At 37.8% G+C, this 20905-nt stretch overlaps 1 protein-coding gene across 2 annotated transcripts in view; it reads right to left on the bottom strand.

Annotated features, from left to right (window-relative positions):
* Cr1l (complement C3b/C4b receptor 1 like) overlaps positions 1-20905 on the bottom strand; it is a 48269-nt gene that overhangs the window by 11257 nt on the left and 16107 nt on the right. Inside the window, exons 3-8 of one of the 2 annotated variants that reach the window (XM_027416579.2) lie at positions 20208-20307; positions 16573-16658; positions 12162-12557; positions 9278-9380; positions 7841-7926; positions 2347-2523 (exon numbers count right to left, since the gene is read on the bottom strand). In XM_027416579.2, coding sequence (XP_027272380.1) covers positions 2347-2523; positions 7841-7926; positions 9278-9380; positions 12162-12557; positions 16573-16658; positions 20208-20307 — 948 coding nt within the window. The remainder of the gene's footprint in view (positions 1-2346; positions 2524-7840; positions 7927-9277; positions 9381-12161; positions 12558-16572; positions 16659-20207; positions 20308-20905) is intronic. The other variant, XM_027416580.2, reaches the window with a different exon arrangement.

Below are 20905 nucleotides of genomic sequence, written 5' to 3'. Positions count from 1 at the left end.
ATTACTTGTCTTGAAAGCAACACCATGCTTGCATGGGTTGTAACAAGGTTAGCCCTTGCCTAAGAAAGATGCAGTTGTGGTTGCACTAACAGGTCACTGAGTTGGTGATATGGTAGACCTGAGAGTGCCAACACTTTCATCCTTTGGTACTGGTACTCAAAGGTAACTGTTCTTATTTTAATTGCTCTCAAAATTTCCCACAGTGAGCTATTTCAAGGCTGTAGTGTCTCTACAACTTACTCCCTAATTTCCTTTTTTAGGAAGACCAATGGGTAGTATCTTTGGGAATTTATTCTAAGTCATAGGAACAAATACTTTTTTTTTATCTTTTTCTTTTTTTCCTTCTGTGCTCTCATTTGCCTCTTTTCCCCTCAAAGAAGTAAGATTTCAAGGTTTGAGACCAGATGATATGGAGAGTTCAAAGGCTGCTTTAGTCTAGATCTCAATCCAGAGAAAAATGTTCACTATGGTACAGCACAATCCATGAGGAGTTTACCCTAAAATCTGACTTCAAGAACCTTCAAGTTGGTAGATATTTGAACCCTTATGTCTCCACCTCTGTGTTGGATAGTTTTATGTCAACTTGACACAAGTTATCAAGTTATCTGAGAGAAGAGAGTCTCAATTAAGAAAAGGCCTCCATACAATTTTGTTCAAATGACTGCAGAACCTGGAAAAGCTGTTGCTGCTATTGATGCATAACATACTGCCATTATTGGTCTTTATATATATATATATATATATATATATATATATATAGAAAAAAAAAAAGAAAATACCTCCATTATATCAGGCTGTAGGCCAGCCTTGTAGGGAGGGCCCAACCCATTGTGTGTGGTGCGATGCCTGGGCTGGTGGTCCTGGGTTCAATAAAGAAACAGGCTGAGAGCGCCAGTAAGCAGCACTCCTCCATGGGCTCTGCATCAGCTCCTACCTCCAGGTTCTGGACCTGTTTGAGATCCTGTCCTGATTTCCTTTGATGATGGACTACAATGTGGAAGTGTAACCCAAAATAAACCCATTCCCCCACAAAGTTGATGTGTGGCACCTTTACCTAATAGTTGTCCCTTTAACTATAGTACTAGAAATCATTCCTCTTGACATTTATTTAGGACATTTGTTCATTTATTTGTTATAGCACACAGTGTCTATTGATATGTAGAGTGACTGATTGTACCCAGACTACATTATTTGTGTGGTTTTGGGAAAGTTATCTAAGCCCTTGATGTCTCAGTTTCCATATCTGCAAAAATGGTGTCCTAAGAATATGACCTGATGGTTGTCACAAGTGTTTAATTAGAATATCTATCTATCTATCTATCTATCTATCTATCTATCTATCTATCTACTAGCTATCCATCCTTATTTATCTACATACCTACCTATCATCTACCACCTATGTATCTTATGCCTATTACTAGCCTTTGAACATCAGTACTAAATATTCAATAACAACTTTACAATTATTTCCATCACCACAACTACCACTATAGTACTTTATAACACTATTACCCTTTCATTCTATTTTGTATGTACTTTCCATCTCCTCAGTACTTTCTTATTTACATTTCAAATTTGTCAACAGGTTCAAAACATGAACAATTTTTATAAAAAGTTGGCTTCCTTCATTGTTGGTAGTGCTAAAGATCAAATGTAGGGTTTTTGCAGAAGATGACATGGAAAGATATTAAGAGCCAGAGGAGATGGAAGAGGAAACAATGCCTTCCAGACATAACAGGACCGATGCACATATGAACACAGAGACTGTGGTAGAATGCATAGGGTCTGCATAGGTCTAAGACAAATAGGGTACCAGCACTGAGAGGGTCAAGTGGACATGATCTCCTATTACTAACCAAGAAGCCATCTCCAATTGACAATAGCTTGCAAATGAGAAACTAATTTTTTCTTGTGGAATCTCACTGGGTATACAAAGCACACTGAAGGGCAGGCCCCATGTCCAGCAGTAGATGGCCAACTCAAAATAAACTCAGTAGTACTGGGAAAGCTTTTTTTGTCTCATATTGCTTTGTCTGGGAAAGTTTTAAAAACCTTACTGGTCTTTTGCTTACATGTTACGGTGTCCGATGTTGTGGCTTTACAGGTTTTCTGTTGTATGTTGTCTCTCTGTGTGTATGTGCTGCTTGTGCTTCTTCTATTCCTGTAGTCATACTTCAAGTGATTTTACTAATATCTTAACTTGTTGTATTTTGAGAGAGCACATTCTCAGCTTTCTTAGCACTACACATTGTAACACCCATCACAGTAGGCACCAGAATAGACAGACGACTGTGCAGTCAGTTATCATGCTGGGGAGGGCCTCCAATCCCTACATTTTGTACTTACGAGGTACACATTTGCCCAGAGAAGGAACCCAGCTGGCATTTGACTGGCACTTGCTCTGAGAATTGCCTTCTAGAGTATACCCATCCTGACATTCCAAGGTTAAAGTATCTTCATAGTAATATTTTTTCTCTTTCAACTCCTTCCGGATTTCACTCTGTAGGAGAATACATTCCACTTCTGCAATTAGAAAAATCACAAGAAAATTATTATTTTGTTTTTAATTCAAAGTGCTATTATAGAAACATCTGCAACACCAAACTCTGCCTTCTACAAAACATATTTTCAATAAAGAATTATTGTCACCCCTCCAAACTTCTTATACTTTAAATTTTTCTGACTTTCACTTTTTGTGTATAGTAAGGGAACATGGGACACTTATCTACTCAGTAGCTGGAAATTTTCAGAAACATCAAAAGTTAGGACAACCATGTTTTAGCCCTGGATCCATGGAGCCCAAACCTAAAGAAAATACCAATTTCACGTTAAATCCCTAAGTAGAGAACATATATTGGCATTTTTGCTCTGGAGTAAGTGAATACTTCTGGCCAGTTTTTGTATATAGAACAAGGAAGTCAGTAACTTTCGATTCTAATTTTAAATACCATCTTCCTATTTAATTTCTTTTATTTCATTTTACTCATCCTCGCAATTGCTTTCTTTTTCTTTCCAGTCATGAATATCTTCCTCAACTTCAAGGAAAGCTTTTTCTGTTGCAACTGTCTAAGATTTGCCTAAAGTATGTTTCTCTCTATAGGTGTCAACAAGGAAAAGTGGCATTTCTGCAAGTGTGCTTTTCCTCTATTAGAGTATTTTTATTATTTGTTAAAAGTAGCCTTCTGAACCTTCTCAAAACAGAATCTTTGTCCTGGAATGGAGCTAAGGGATATCTTTTTAGCAACATTCCAGGTGATTTCGCTACTATGACAGATGGAAAGGCACTGGTGTAAAGTGTGCCTTACTGGTTAAGACAAAATGAATTGTAGTAATAGTGGAAAGAAAGAGAGGGGGAGAGAGAAAAAGAGAGGGAGGGAGGGAGGGAGGGAGGAAAGGAGGGAGGGAGGGAGGCTCCCAAAACAGTAACTCTATGCTTCCCATTGATGACAACTGGAGAAGATTATGAACAAAAACTTCCTAGAAAGAGACAAAAACTTTAAGTTCTATTAATTTCAATCAAATAGCTAATATGGTGATGGTGCCTGTGAGTGGGAAATTCATACTTTTGATCTGTAAGGTTTTTGCTAAGATGGAACTGAGCAAACCTAGAGTTTATTCTAAAAGCCCAGAAGACAGTAGTCCTAGATCACCTAAGAAGATAATTTTTTAATGGATTTGGAAATGGGTTTCTGTTTTTTGTTTTTAAAGCAACTGTTCAATTGTCTACATTATACTAGGGATAGTGAGACTCCTGTTTACAACAAGTTTGAGGACAGGTGAAGCTTTGGTCACACAGACACTAAGTTCTAGGGAATGCTGTCTGAAGCATACACTATCATCTTTAGCAAAGGAAATGTTTCCTGGTGATTCAAGGCCATTATTAGTACCAACCAAATATACAATGGTGTCATCAGATAACTAAAGAGATGTTTTTATGCCAGACTAGATGGTTCTAGAGCATGAGACCTTGTTTCAAAAACAAAACAAATTTTATCTCACTATAGTAATTCACACTTGAAATATATTTACTGTCAGTCTTATGTGTCTCTGCATTGGTTCAATACCGCAGTTTCTTGTGGTTTGAATAGTCCTATAAACTTTCACCATAAAACATAGAAATAGATATCTAGCAATGTATTTTAATAAATCTTACTTGAACATTTTATAATTAAAAGGAAAATGAAATTTAAAAAATGGTCTTGCTTTGCTTTAGGAACTATAAGTTAGATAAACCAGTAATATTTTATAAAGAAAACATGTACTTTAATCTATTTATAAACTTCTGAATCCTTGGTGTTCTTTGTAAGCAAATGGTTTGGAAATGAAGGGTCATCCATCATGTTAAAGAATGACTTATTACCCTCACTCCCTGTACCATAATAAATTCTTATATAAATCTGTTTTGTTTTCTTTATTACACGTCACTATTTATCATGCTGCTTATGTACTGTAATTTTTTTAAAAAAATATATTTATTTTCCTGTTCATTATTTGTTTCCTAACTGGAAAACTAACTACATGAAAATACGGATGACTCTGACCTATTTGTTGCTCTTCCCACACATACAAAGTACTGACACAGAAGTCTTTGCCAGTAAACACCAGAGAGTAGAGATTAGGCCTAGTAATAAAGAGATCAGTGAGGAGATAAAAGAACATGACAATTTAAGAGAGATCAGCCCCTGATGATGAAACTAATGAATACAACAAATAAGTATAATTTCATGTACCTTTATATCATCTAGTTTCTTCCAATATATCTCCCACAAAATTCAACATTAACATATCACATGTTGATAAATCACAAACACATGCTATATAAGGCTTCTCTTGAAATTCTTTGAACAAATAAGTGGTTTAATAAAGATGTAGGCATGAGGGAAAACACTGGGACAGAAAATAAAGAGTACAATCCAGACTGTATGGTTAAGCTATTTTTTCTACTCACATTCACACACAGGAACACTGCTACTCCAAAGGCTTTTCATCCCAGCTAAAACACAATTACTAAAAAAGCTGCTTTTTTTTTGTTTGTTTGTTTACATCTTAAATCCCAGCTATTTTCCCCTCCCTCCTCCCCAATCCACTCCTCCTCCACGTCTGTTCAGAAGGGGACATACCTCCCATGGGTATCAACAAAACATAGCATATCATGTTGCAGCAAGACTAAGCACCTCCCCTTGTATTAAGGCTGGGCAAGGCAATCCAGAATGAGGAATAGGTTCCCAAGTGCCATCTAAAGCATTAGGGGCAGCCCCTGCTCCTATTGTTAGGAGTTGCAGTAGACCAAGCTGTACATCTGTCACATATTTGCAGAGGGCCTAAGTTGGTCCCATACAGGCTCCCTGGTTGTTGGTTCAGACCTTGTGCATTCCTGAGCCAGGTTAGTTGTACTGTGGGTTTTCTTGTGATGTCTTTGAACCCTTCACCTAATGTTTGGCTGTGGATCTCTGCATCTGTTTCCATCAGTTACTTGATGAAGACTCTCTGGGGTAGTCAGCAATCTGATCACAGGAGATGGCCAATTCAGGCTAAGTTTCCACTGTTGCTAGGAGTCTTAGCTAGGGTCACCCTTGTTTCAGCCTTTTACCAGCCACTAAGTGAACCAGTGGGGAAGAGTGCTGACAGATCTTCATTCTCAAAGAGCAGACATTCTTAAGACATCTTTCTAAAATGTACTCCATATACACTAAACAACTTAAAGGAATGAGATCTTCCCTTACCGACTCACTGATACCAACCATCAGTCTCATTATTATAGTAGTTTCACAATGAGTAGAAAAAAACTGGAGATGTCAAAGAGTTCTAGTGCATGGTGGTTGAATAGCCATTGGTCATATTGCTTCAGGAACTGTTTCCTGGAGAGCAAATATATATATATATATATATATATATATATATATATATGCACACACACACCACACACACATATGTATGTATGTATGGGGGAAAGCCCCCAAAAGATGCTCGAGTAGATTTTTAGCTACTAAAGATTTTAGTTAAATTGGTTGTTTTACTTACTCATTTTTTTAAAGCTTGGAAACCAAACCGAGAAAGTTTTCCTTTGTGTACTGCCGCAGTTTCTCTGGCCTGTAGCCGCTGGCAGAAAAACCACACTCCCGCCCACCTGCAGCCTTTATCCACAGAAAACGCTCACCGACACATCCCTGCCGCATAGCGCCCAGCTAGCTCAGTCGGTAGAACATGAGACTCTTAATCTCAGGGTTATGGGTTCATGCACCACGTTGGGCGCCAAGTGAAGCAGAATGCTTGTAGATTCAAGATACCTTTATTCAGAAATATACCAGCCAAATGCAAGTCAGAGCGTGCCCAGGGGCAGCAAGGCAGGGAGGCCAGAGTAAAGGGGCAGCCAAAGGGGAAGAGACCTTTCCATGTGCTCTCGGTTGCGCATCACTCTGACCTCACCTTGACCATTCCTTAATAGGCGTGGTCAGGCACACCCGTAACCAGCCCTTCCTTAGGAGGCATGGTTACGGTGTCTCCCTATACTTGGAAACCATTATTTTACACTTTGAAAAAAGAAAAAACCCTAGAGCATGCAAGCTGCAAATATCAGCAGCTGCTTGGAGGAGGATGGAGATACAAGGGAAGAGTGAATAAAACAGCCTATGCTGTCTGCATTAAGCTAGCATGGAGGTAGGTCAGCCACAAGACAGACTTGCAGCCTTATTGTGAGGAGTGGAATTGCAGACAAACTGAGTCCAAAATGTTAGGAAAGTATGCTTAGAAAAGTGATCGAAAGAAAAAGAGGAAAAGTCATGCTTTTCCAAGTAATTGAGAGAAGCAGGCAACTTATGAAGTGCATAACTACTGCCTGTAAGAGACTCAAGTTTATTGTTAAAAATAAAAACACTTGGATTGGAGAAACGGCTCAGTGGTTAAGACCACTGATTGCTCTTCCAAGAGGACCTGGGTTTGATTCCCAGCACCCTTGCAATGGCTTATAACCATCTGTGACTCCAGTTCCAATGGATCTGATACCCTCTTTATGGCCTCTATGGCAAAAGGCAAGCTCATGATGCATACATGCAGGCAAAAGATTCATACACCTTAAATAGATAAATAAATACTTAAAAAGTGCTGTCAAATCCTTGGAAATGTTTAATAGTATAAGTAGGAGAAATAAGTAATAATTTTGCACGAGGTTTTCTTTTTAAACTTGTTATTTCTAAATATTTCAGCATATTTTATATGCATATGTTGAGAACATTACCTTGCCTACTCACTCTGATATGGTTTACCTAATTTTATCTCATTCTCATATTCCTCTGATCTATTAACTGTATCTGATATATTAACTCCATAGTATTTGTTTCTTGTTCATCTCCCTACTTAAGAATAAATAATATGGGAACAGAAAATTAGCTCATCTTGATCACTGTTGTAATTTCAGTGCAGATGAAAATAAGGCACATAGTATTTGCTCAATAAATGATTAAGTGAATCTTTGTTTTATATATGCATATTACCAAATAAATATGAGTAAGTGATTGCATGTTGATGACAGAACATAAAAGAGAAACATAAGGAAGCAAGAAGGAAAGAGAAGAGAAACTTGTCAAAGTCTTCCTTGTCCTAGGAACAAGCCACACAGGAAATATCACACATCACACAGAATTCAGAATGATGGAAGATGATCTAAGAGGTTCCAAAGCAAGGAGACACTCAACTTTGATTCAAAGCAAAATTTGATTAATGGAATCAACTTCTGTTAATAAGTCAGACTAGAATATAGAATAAATACTGAAAAGGAGCTATGGGTTAAAATCCAAGAAGTTAGGAAGTGCAACTAGATTCAAGTACTAGTAGACATACTCACTTTCACACACAGGAACACTGCTGTTCCAAATACTCTCCCTTCCAGACAGAATACAGTGACTAGCAGAACTGCCTTTTAATTGAAACCTAAGGAAGAAAATGTTAGTGGGCTGTAAAATGTTTTGGCCAAAATAATATTCATTTCCCAAGTCTAGTCAAAAAAGCATCTGAGGATTTTGAGGAAATGGAACCAGGAGGTACAAGGAATATGCAGATGCTAAGCTACTTAACAACCACAAGGTAGGTAAAACAGAATTGTAAGGCAAAGGGACTTGTCATATAAAGTTCCTGTCCTCTTTGGCTCAGTAGTCAGGGCTCAGCCACACCCTCGACCCTTACCCAGAAGCACAGGTCATGCTAAAGGAACCTGGTACTGCTCACTGTCACAAATGCAAACATAGACTGCTAATGCAACACCTTGCCAACTCCGGCACTGGGAAAGGTGAGCTAACTGGTAGGAAATAGAGATTGCTCTTATGTCTCAGTTTCTGCCACTGTTGTCTCGGAAGCTCACAACAGCATGCTGAGCTACTGAAGAATAAGTTACACTTTTCTCAGTAATTCAGAGAAGCAGGAGACTTATGTAGTGCAGGCTTATGGACTGTAACATATGCAAATTTATGAGTTTTTTGTTGTTGTTGTTGGTGGTGGTGTTTTGTTTGTTTTTGTTGTTGTTTCTTTGTTTTTTCTTTTAAAGCACTGGGACTAGAGAGAAAAATGGAAAGAGGATAGGAGCCAACTTTTGCATGAAGTCATCCAAAAGTTTCAAAGGACGTTTAAACCCTATACCCTCCTAACTCTTATTTGGTCCTGGTATTTGGTGCCTGCCAAGACTTCTGTGAAGCACTAGAGAGCAGGTTCCTTGTTGTCCATGATTGGTAGTTTCACAGAGGTGAGTCTACTGTGAAGAATGTTTCTGACCTCAGCTAAAATATTTACATCAGACAACATGATCCCATTTCAGAGCCCATTGCTCATTGCTGATCCAATGACGCATGACTGGGCTTTAAAAACACTGCACTTAAAAAAAAAAAAAAAAAAAAAAAACCAACACTGCACCTTATTTTTTGTTTCTCTTATAAATTCTATTAATGAGGCATTTTTTTTCTTAAAGCAATCCTAAATGCATTGTTATTTGTATAAGCTTTTATAACATAATCTTCTCAAAATTACTAGAGTTATTTTCTATTTAGAAAATGATTTTTTCACTTAGTACATTACCTCTATATTCAAAACCAGTAGGTATACTTGTTTTCGAATTTGTCATTTAATAAATGTCATAGTTTTCCCTTCATATCTCCTCCTATCAATTCTACAAGTTACCAGTCTTTCCTATATACAATGTCAGAAGTTCTCTTCCCCGTATCAACCTTCCCATACTTCAGAGAAGCTCAGACTTAATTTTAATGTCCAGCACATCAGGCCTTCGTACACTCACCCTTTATTACAAACAAAGGTCAACTTGGACCCAAGTTGAGGATTTAGTGGAAATAGCACACGCCCATCAGGAAGCTGGCTCAGGAAAGGACCACAGGGATTCACTGGAGAAAAAGAGCCAAACAGAAATAATAGTGTGTGGAAAATAAAAACACAAGCCATATATGTCAAGCCAGATGCCAGGCTAGAGACCCACACATGCGGGAGCCACAGGACTCTGACATGCAGAGAAACAGCTCCAGGAGAGTGTAGCCTGGCTCACAGTGCTAGAGCAGTCTCTGCTTGGGGGGAAAATCATCTTTGGGAGTATACTCCTAGTGTTGGATTTCTAAGGGCAGGCTGACATATTAAGAGAGAAAAAAATTTCCCTCAATGATAAATTGGATGCCCAGTGTGAATACAACTCATAAGCTAAATCTTGAGTTTATTGTTTTCTCCCTAAGAGGTACACTAAGGTTATACACTCCCAATATCTTTTTTGTTTATTAGAAAGAAAACTATTTTACATGTCAATCCCAGGTCCCTCTCCCTCTCCTCCTCCCCTGTCCCCCCAACTATCGCCCTACCCATCCCATACCCTTTCTGCTCCCCAGGAAGGGTGAGGCCTTCCACAGGGGGTCTTCAAAGTCTGTCATATTCTTTGGGATAGGGCCTAGGCCAACCCCCTTGTGTCTAGGCTCAGGGAGTATCCCTCCATGTGGGATGGGCTCCTAAAGTCTTTTTTGTTTTGTTTTGTTGTTCAAGACAAGGTTTCTTTGTGTAGCCTAGGCTGTCCTGAACTAGATATGGTGACCAGGCTAGCTCTGAACTCAGAGATCTACTGGGAGTAAAGGTGTGTGCCACCACTGCCTGGCTACACTTCCAGTTTCTACTCATCCTATACAAAATTAAAGATTGATGGTTTATTTTTAGGTGCCATACTACCTTTCTAGAAGGGCATCATCAACTTTAAGTTTCACAAGTTATTCAATAAGGAGAATCTAAATGTTCTAACATTATTTCCCAAAGGGCAAGCACAATGGTGCTAACAGTTTCTGCTCTGATCTTTGAATCCTGCCTGAGTACCTGGCCTGGACTACTAGAGAGCTACCTCTCTTTGCTGCTGTGCTGCACAGCTGGTGCTATTCAGTCATTTACTTCATTCCATTCAGAAGATAGATGAGTAGCCTTTAAGCAAAATATTTTTTAAAAACCTCTAGTTATCATAATGAAAGTATGTACTCTATATGTGGTGTTCTAATAATCCTGGGTCCTGCTTCTCTTTAATCGATTGTTTTGAACTCAGGGAGTGAGGATGCATGTGAGTCTTTTTTTTTTTTTTTTTAAGATTTATTTATTGTGTGTACAGTGTTTGGCACCAAATCTCATTACAGATGGTTGTGAGCCACCATGTGGTTGCTGGGAACTGAACTCAGGATCTTTGGAACAGCAAGCAGTGCTCTTAACCACTGAGCAATCTCTCCAGCCCACATGTGAGTCTTAATACAATTACTTTACGTTGAAAATGGGGACACATGGATGGACACGGACACGGACACGGACACGGACACGGACACACACACACACACACACTCCAAAACCTCCTATCAACTCAGTTCTCCTCTCTGAACTTTAGAGTATTGGTCTAGAATAAATGACTTCCTTAAGGATTTCCAAGTATTTTTGATGTTATAATACTTGTTTTGAGTGCTCATCTTTCAAGTGTTTCCCTTGACTAATACATTAAGCTGTGATATTTAAAGACGAGACTGATTAAATTTCTATTGATTCCCAGTCTCATATTATATATTGCCTTTTGATTGTTATGGATACAAACATGAAAACTACAACATCTCTGCTCTAAGACAGTAGTTCTCAAACTCCCTAATGTTATGATCCTCTAATACAGTTCCCCATGTTGTGGTGACCCACATTTACAAAATTATTTTTGTTGCTACTTCACAACTGTAATTTTGCTACTTCTATTGAATCATAATGTAAATATTTTTTCTATTGGAGATAGAAGTTTGCCAAAGTGGTCCTAAAGTTTGCCAAAGTACATAGATTGAAAACCACTGCTCTAGGGGCTCTAATTAAGTTTTGCCACCTGGAAGATATATGTATCAAAATAAAGGACAACAGATGTGATAGACACCGTTACACATCCAGGGACAGCATCAGCCGAGGCAGCCTTAATGACTCTCAAGTGAGCAGCAGCCACTGAAATTCTAGCAACACTAATGACCAGCAAGGACTGGCTGTATCCTGGAAGTGGTGGCAGGGTCTGGCTGTGTCAGCTCTATTCCTGTAGCAACAGTAGCCCCTCATCTTTGGCAACATTGTTTTCCTTTTATTTTTCCTGTCCTTCTAATATCTTTACAACCCATTATCTATAGGAAAGCCTTTGTTCCTTAAAGAATCTGCCAGATGGGCAGACTTGGATTTTAATCTTTGCTCTACAAGTTAGTACCTCTATTGTTTTATAAAATTATCTAACCCCTAAACCTTAATATGGAGGAAATGATAACTACCCTACAGCTTAGGAATTAAATATGCACACATTTACTATGACTAGCCATGGATCATTCATAGCATATTAGTACATATTATACATATGAATAACTGATAAGGGCTGGAAATGGCAATACATGAAAAGAAATTCTGCGTATGAGAATTCCTGGGATATATCACATTCATATTTAGCTCCTTCTCAATTTGAGTGGATGTTCTTACAAGGGTGCACAAACACTTACATAAACACATTCCCCTTCTTGATTTCACACTCCCTCCCAAGAAAATTTATTCATCCAACCTGTTCATCATACAACCTCTTCCAGAACCAACCTTTATATAGTCCTCCAACACCCCATAACATTGTAGGCTCCCCAAGCCCTGGTCAGACTTACCCTTGAAGCAGCTTGGTAACTTTGGCTCCCATTTGTTTAATTTGTTACATTGCACTCTGTTGTTTCCTGCCATCATAAACCCAGGCTGACATCCAAACTCCACAATATCCCCTAAGGAAAATAAGCTTCTGCTTTCAGACACCATGAAGGCATTTTCAACATGAGGAGGCGTACATTTCTTGACATCAATGCACTGAGGAGGAGGCCCACTCCAGACTCCAACTTGACCATCATTGCTGGTACAGTGTATGGATGGCTCACCCACCAGGTTAAAGAGCTTCTTCCCCCTCTCATCAGTTTTGCATCGATAGGTAGCCACCATTCCATAATGAAAATCTTCTGTAGGATCAACGAGATCTCCATTGGCAATGGCTTGGGGTGGTTCACAAGGAATTACTGGCCAAAGAAAGCAGATTAAATTTTTTTAAATATTGATAAGGGAAATCTAATGAATCACTGAAGTGAAGATACTTATACTCATTATAAATACATGTAAGTGCTCATTAAAAACATTCAATATTTATTGACTTATAGACGAGTTTTTAAATATTGCTATTTAGGTTCACATAACAACTTTTTCCTATGAACTTTTCTTACTTTTTCCCCATAAACACATGCAGCTATAAATACCATTGACCTTTTCATTTGAAATAGCTCTTTGATCGTATTTCAGAATTTATTCAGCTTCCAGATTTTTCTTACTTATTAATTTGCAAATTTGTTGGTAACTGAAAGGAAGTTTTTAAAAACTAATATTCACTAAGAAAAAATAAGGGTAAATGAAATACAAGTGGATAAGAGTACAAAACAAATTTTGAGTGTCTGCAAATACATACGAAAATTGGTGAAACTTGCATGTGAAAATGTAATGGATAAGTAAAAATATAGACCATTAATATTCATTCAAAAATACGTAAGATAATGAATTTGACCAAGAACTTTTAGGAATACCAAAAGAATCACAAATAAGAGCTTTCAAATTTTCAAGTAATACATAATTCCAAATATAATTTCAAATACTTTGAGAAATGTAAAAGACAGAAACCTCAAGTTTATGATAAGATGGTTTTTTTATGCCCTAAATATACTTAAAATGAAGGAAGTGTTCAGCACCGAGCTACTGTTCCATGGGAAAGAGGGAGCCAAACCAATAGTGGGAACCAAGAGTCTATTGAACTTATGATGGTCTCACGAAATCAAGGAACAAAAACTAGAGTCCTTCTAACAAAGGAAGTCCTGTTAATAACTTGTAAAGAACTGTACACTTAGCATCAAGGCTGACTAACACCTGCTATTTCCAAGGCTGGAAATCTTCAAATACTGCAGATGCCATGAAAAATTAAAATGCCTGACACAGAATCAAAATGGTGCCATTTAGGCAGTGTCCTGGAGCCTTGCAGCAAAAAGAAAACTGTTCTCTGAAGAGTGTGGGTTATTGCTGTGTTTTAAATGTGGCTAATGTTTCCACAGCAATCATGTACTAAAGGCTTGGTCCCCAGGGTGGCATGAATGCAGGACATTGAGGGTGTGCCCTTGAGAAGATGTGGGACCTTGACTATGCCTCTCTGTTTTGGCTCATTAGCTTAGGATATGAACAATTTTGTTCTTCCATGTGCTCCTGCCATGAGGTGTGGCCTTGGAAGAGGCCCAGAGCAATAGAACTACAAAATCAGGGGCTGAACCCTTCAAAAATGAGCTGAAATAAATATTTTATTATAGAAGTTAGTTATCCCACTTATTTCATCACAGTGATAAACAACTGACTTGATTACTTTGGTGTCTGTCTCCTTTTACAGTGAGTAACCTGCTCATCTCTACACACAAGCATGTTAATTATTTAAAGAGACTCTGTCTAAACTAGTTCATTCCCCAAACCTTCAATCACCTTTTCTCTGTAATTCTGTCTGATTTGTTGTTATACCAGGATTCTGGCAGGCCTCATAGTCTAGTTCTGGCCACCAGTCCCCAGGAAACTAATTAAAGAGATGGTGAAAAGCAAAGAAAGAAGAGTTATTTCAAGTGAATACATAGGGAAAAGGAGAAGAAAAAGAGTCCCATTGAGTCCTCTGGGTAATGACAGGAGCTTACAGAGGAAGAACTGGGACAAAGGGCAACAGCTATTTATGATTAAACAGTCACAGTCCTTCCTGCTGTAGGTATGGTCTCCTTTCATTGATCATTTTCTCAGCCTTGATCCTATAAGATGGTCTGAAGAAGTCCTTACTGCTTGAAAGAGCAAGGTGGTTTTCTAGAGATTACTTCTGCACCAAGTATTGTCTCACTCTGTTGACTAACTGTATTATCAAGGGGTTGGGGTAGAAGGAGGTTGCCCCTCATGATTTTGCAGATTCGGAGCCTAATTAACAATTTATCTTGGGCTACCTTAAGGCCTCTAAATAGCCATTCCTTGTCTACTTCTATGTCAGACCTAATATCTTCTTACTAATAGAAAAACCATTTTTGGGATATATTGACATAATCCTGGTTTCTACTAGTCAAAAGTCCAAGAATACCATTAGGTAGCATCTGAGGTCTATAGCAGAGGTTTCTCTGCTATACATCAGCCCATCTACTTAGTGAATCTATTTTAAAAGTGCCTTGATTATGACTATAAAAACTTTGTGAGGGAAAATTCCTGAAGCTGTATATGGAGGGACTGGTTGACTGTTTAAAACTTTAGTACTAGACAGACTGGGATGTTACAGGTCTAGAGGCTAATTACCTATCTTGGGCTAGTTCTAGCCCTCCAGAACAGCCATTCCTTCCCTACCACTGTGTCATAACTATCATTTTGTGAATAAAGATAGAAACCTTTTGGGGTCTATTAACTTAGTAAACCAGCTTCCACCAACCAGAAAATTAAAAAATGTTATCAGCTATCATCTTAGATCTATAGAAAGAAAGGCTTTTCCCATATTGTTGTACCTGCCTCTCTAATGTACCGAACAATCTTTTAAAATTGCCTTGTTTTATAACTTTCTTTATTCTGTAAGACTATGAACCTGCTTCCACAATAGAACATGGAATTTAGGGTAATCTAAATCTGTTTCCCTAGGCCACAGTCACTTAAAATAGCTCCAGAATAAACTCCCTTATTCTCTTTGAGAGTATAAGATGAAAAAAATGCCATCATAACATACAAAGATTTCTTGAACAGAAACATCAGTAACTAGGGGCTGAAGAGATGGCTCAGAAGTTAAGAGCATTGGCTGTTCTTCCAGAGGTCCTGAGTTCAATTCCCAGCAACCACATGGTGGCTCACAACCATCTGTAGTGAGATCTGGTGCCCTCTTCTGGCCTGCAGGTATACATGCAGGCAGAACACTGTATACAGGATAAATAAAATCTTTTTAAAAAAAGAAAAATCAGTAACTGGAAGGAGGAAAATCAGTAAGCTAACACTGTTGAAATGTAGAAATTTTATTTTCAAAAAAAAAAAAAAAGACAGGCCACAGACTAAAAGAAAACATACTTTTTGTATTTGTTGGAAAATATGCAGTCTGCCATTTGATTTTTTTTACACAAAATATGTATGTTTAAATAGTTCATATGTGAAAGTGTAGATTAGTCCATAGCTTCACTAACCTTGAAGAATACTGACAAAAATTTTACTAATTTGCTAAGCAGGATGATAATTATATTAGAGATTGAAAACATAACTTAAAGTGAATTGACGTAAAAATAAGATTTGAAAACTTTTATACATTTACATTTAGAAAGGAATATCCTAAGACAAAGGAGAACTTTAAGGAAGTTGCCAAGAAACCTATTCAAGAATGCTGCAGTTGTCTTCTGTCTTAGGGTAACTATTGCTGTGATGAAAAACCGTGACCAAAAGCTACTTGGGAAGGAAAGAGTGTATTTGGCTTACATATCCTGAAACAGTCTACAGAGAAGCCAAGGCAGGAACTCAAATCAGGAAGGAACCTGACTGCAGGAGCTGATGCAGAGGCTATGGAGGGTGCTGCTTATGCTCCCCATGGCTTGCTCAGCCTGCTTTTGTATAGAACCCAGGACCACCAGCCCACGGCTGACAGTGCCCACAATGGGTTGGTCCCTCCCAAATAGGTCACTAATTAAGAAAATTCTTACAGGCTTACCTATAACCAGATCTTATGAAAGCATTTTCTTAATTGAGAGTCCTTATTCTCAAATGACTCTAGCTTGTGTCAAGTTTCGGTAAAACTAGCCAGAACATCTTCATTTACTTGAAGAACAGATTATACAAAAGGAATTTTAATAAAGATTTTTAAAATCCCTTATAGGGCTTTAGGCTTACATCTGTGATAGAGCACTTTCTAACAGGCATGAGGCCCTGGGTTCAATCTCAGCCCCACAAAATATATATACAATTCAGGAGAAAATTTAACGTACATGAGTAAAAGTAACAAAAATAAAAATTTCTACTTACTCTCACATATAGGTGGCTCATTATCCCAAGCAACATTTTTATCTGAAATTATGCATGCAGCCGAAGAGGAACCAATGAGGCGGTATCTACACACAGAATAAAGGATGTTAATTAATTCATAAGTAATTGCCTGCCTAAATTGCTGCTTCTCAGAGATTACTACCTTGGAAGCTATATTTTTTTCTTGTCAAAGACCATGAGTTCTCAAATCATACATCCCTCTTTGGACTTTCTGATTTTCTTCTTAATGCCTTCCCAGCTAAATGAGATTTTCTTTTTATTATCATAAAATCTGTAATAAATTATTGTTGTTTCCTATAAGTCTTACTTTCAAAAACACCACAGACTTCTTGAGGGCAAAGGAAATATCATGTGTGTGTGTGCGTATTATACTAATATGAATGAATTTATTTATACCTTGAAAGCATTAATATGAATGCCTACTTATTAGTAAGATTCATTAACCTAGAACTGAGGAACTCAAATCTGACCAAAAAATTGAACAGTTTTCATACTTAGAACCACAATACTTGATTAACATCAGCAATTCTCAATTAATAAGCTACAAATTATCTAGTATGCCATAAAATTAAAACAATTCATGACACTTATTTCATACCTATATTGTTAGTTTTATACATAAACATGCCATTTTGGGAAGTACAACTGTAAACTTCTCTCTCCTTCCCTCCCTCTCTCCCTTTCCTCTGGGAAAGAGGACTCAATTTTACATGTAGGCTTGTGTATTTCCCACCACAGAAAGAGCTGAAATAGACAAAAGATCTCTTGTACCGGATTTACTGTGACACTAATTTTGCATCTTCCCATTCCTGATTTTCCTCACACATTCTTATTGCTGGTGACCATTTCTATATTATGTAATTTTTTAACTTATATAAAGAGTCATATAGAATGTGACCATATATGATTAGCTTTCCACTCAGCATAATTCCTGGAGATTTATCAAGCAATCCTTTTTGTTATAAGTTAGAGCCCATAGCATGATGATCCTTCATTTAACCATTTATGTACTGACGGACAATAGAATATGTCCAAAATCAGGGACATCCACAGTGAGAAGAAGGTAGCTGTTCAGAGACAGGACAGGGGAAGCTTTCCTTTGAGAAAGGTAAAGTGACTTTGTACTCCTAATCTTATAGAAAAGACTACCTTTCACCACTGAATACAATGTTAGTTGTAGGGCTTGTCATATGTGGAAAAATGTATTACAGGAAGCTATAATCCTTCTACAACTAATTTTTAGAGAACCTAGAAAAGTTTGAATTTTTTTCAAATGTCTTTTCTTCTAACAATAGCTATGTATTTATACCTCATTTTGTCAGTGTGATGTATCACATTTTATTTATAAATTGTCAAGCTTGCATTTCAGGGATAAATTCCCACTTAATCATAATGTATGACAGTGTGTATGTTGTATGAGTAAATATGGGGCCTGTATGATAGTGTGCTCATATGTGTGCACAAGGAACTCAGAGCAGAATGCCAGGCATCTTCCTCAATCACTCTTAGTCCATTGCCTTGAAACAAAATCTCTCACTCGGCTAAAAACTCAATCCTTTGGCTAGGCTTCCTGGCCAGCAATTTCTTGAGATCTGTCTGTCTCCCATTCCCTCAGTGCTGGGATTACAAGCACATGAAGCCATGGCTGGCTTTTTATATGAATGTTGGTGATTCATGGCATTAAGCCCTGTGCATGCACTTGTAAATTCTGTCTGGCAGTAAATTTGTAGAGAATGTCTATTAAGGATATTGGCCAGCAATTTTCTTTTGTTGTCAGGTCTGGTTTTGGTATTAGCATAATATTGGCCTCATAACATAAATTAGAATTCAGTGATGAAGCCATCAGGTCCTAAGATTTCCTTTGTTGGAAGGTTGTGGTAAGTAAATGGAATTTATCTAAGAATTTATCTTTTGCCTCTTCAGCTACATTCAAATATATAGCGTTGCTCTCAAACATTTACCTGCTATGTCAACTCATGGTCATCACAGCTTCTTTAGCTTCTTTGTCACAGTTAGGTTCAGGATTTATTAATGCAAAGACTGTGGCATCTGGTTTCCTAGCTTTGATTTCTCTAAAACTCCTAACTCTTTGAGGTATCACACACACACACACACACACACACACACACACACACACACACACACACACATTCAGAGACAGAGACACAGAGAGAGAGACACAGAGAGAAAGAGAGAGAGAGAGCGAGAAAGAGAGAGAGAGCGAGAGAGAGAGAGAGAGCGAGAGAGAGAGAGAGAGAGAGAGAGAGGTGGTTTGAATAAGAATGTACTCCATAGGCTCACATATTTGAATGCTTAGTCATTAGGGATGAAAAGGATTGGGAGATGTGGTCTTACTGGAGAAAGCATGTTACTGGGAGCGGGCTTTGAGGTTTCAAAAGTCCACACCAGCTCTCTCTGTCTCTCTCTGTCTCTGTCTCTCTCTCTCTCTCTCTGTCTCTTCCTCCCCTCCCTCCCTCCTTCCCTCCCTCCCTCCCTTTCCCAGCTCTCTGACTAGAGATCAGGATGTAGCTCCCAACTACAGCTATAGAGACATGCTCCCCACTCTGATGAGAAAGGACTAACCTCTAAAACTATAAGGAAGTCAAGAAGCAGCACTCCTCTATGACCTCTGAATTAGCTCCTACCTTCAGGTGCCTGCCCCATTTGAGTTACTGTCTTGACTTTCTTCCATATGAACAGTGATTTGGAAGCATAAACCAAATAAACCCTTTCCTCCCCAAGTTGCTTTGGTCAGAGTATTTCATCACAGCAATAGTATCCCTAGCACATACACAGAGAGGGGTGTGTGTGTAATGCATAAGCTGAAAGATAATATTAATAATAATAATCCTATTATTATTAAAAAAAAAACCCTTTATGCCAGGCAGTAATGGCACATGCCTTTAATACCAGCACTTGGGAAGCAAAGGCAGGTGGATCTCTGTGAGTTCGAGACCAGCCTAGTCTACAACAGCTAGTGCCAGGACAGCCTCCAAAGTCACAGAGAAACCCTGTCTCGAAAAACCAAATGAAAAAAACAAAAACCAAAACAAACAAAACCCCTTTATATTCACCTCAGCCAGGGTCACCCACACAAACAGTATTATCTAGCAAGTTATTGCTATTGAAATCATGATTTATACCTAGGGAACTTATTGCTAATAAGTCCTGATATTATGAAGAGACAGAAACATATTAATCTGTTTCTGATATAGTGTACTCATGACAGTGGTCTACTATTTTACATTTTACAAATGTTCTTTGTAAACTCGAGAAGAATATCGAATCTTCTGTTATTTGATGGGCTGCTTTATTTATATCTGTTCCTTTTTTATTGAGTTTGTTTGCTGAAAGTGGAGTATTGAAATTCTGTCTGTAGTATTAATGGTATTGCTGTTAATTTCATCCTTCAATTCTGTTAATATTTGCTTTATATATTCATGTGCTCTGACATGAATATGCATTTATAATTGTCACATCCTTTTACTCAATTGACCGTTTTACCAAAAACCAAGTCAGGAAGTAACTGATTTGATGTCTTTCCTGAGACCTGACTAGAAGGTAGAATTGCTGTTCCAGAAGTCTTGATCGAAGAAATGATGCAGACAACTCACCCTGCATTACAAGTATAATTAATTACAGATCCAAACTGGGTGTCTGTGAGTACATGTACTACGCCATTGTTAGGATCTTGAGGAGTTTCACATTGTTTGCCTGTGAAAAAGAAACAGAATTTTGGAACCAACTAAAGTAAACTGAACTTCCCTTTGTTTATAAAGTTCTAACCTGACGATAACTTACTGTAGAGAACATATATAATTGTGACATTGCACAGATTTTTGCCACTTTGAGGAAACTCACCAGACACTACTTTCCAAAAAATAGAAAAAAAAGAAATCCAAGTTCTTTCTTATTTTCACATAGTGATTCCCAAAAGCATGTATACAACATTTATTACCGAAGCATTCTTCTAAATAGTCCAATTCACATGCCTCAAAGTCTGGGATTTTTTTTTCTTTTTTCATCTCTTAGTTATTAAATATGCTTTCTTTACTTTGGAATCACAAATTATTTAGTGACATGTGCAAAGTTGGATTCACTAAGTGAAATATCCTGAGGGTATTTTCCCTCAATCATGCCCTGTGACGGTTATTATTAAATTTATTAACAATTGAGAAGACAGAAGCAAAAATATGACCTACAAGAATGACTCAATGTGCTGTGGACCTTAGACAATACTATTAATGACAAGTGTCATAATTCTAAAATCCAGACAAACTGAAGCGAACTCTACTATTCATCACAAAGTATG

Source organism: Cricetulus griseus, chromosome 5 (genome assembly GCF_003668045.3).
Source record: "Cricetulus griseus strain 17A/GY chromosome 5, alternate assembly CriGri-PICRH-1.0, whole genome shotgun sequence".
Classification (NCBI taxonomy): domain Eukaryota; kingdom Metazoa; phylum Chordata; class Mammalia; order Rodentia; family Cricetidae; genus Cricetulus; species Cricetulus griseus.
The sequence above is the reverse complement of the archived record's forward strand: the minus strand, read 5'-3'. Positions and strand labels throughout refer to the sequence as shown.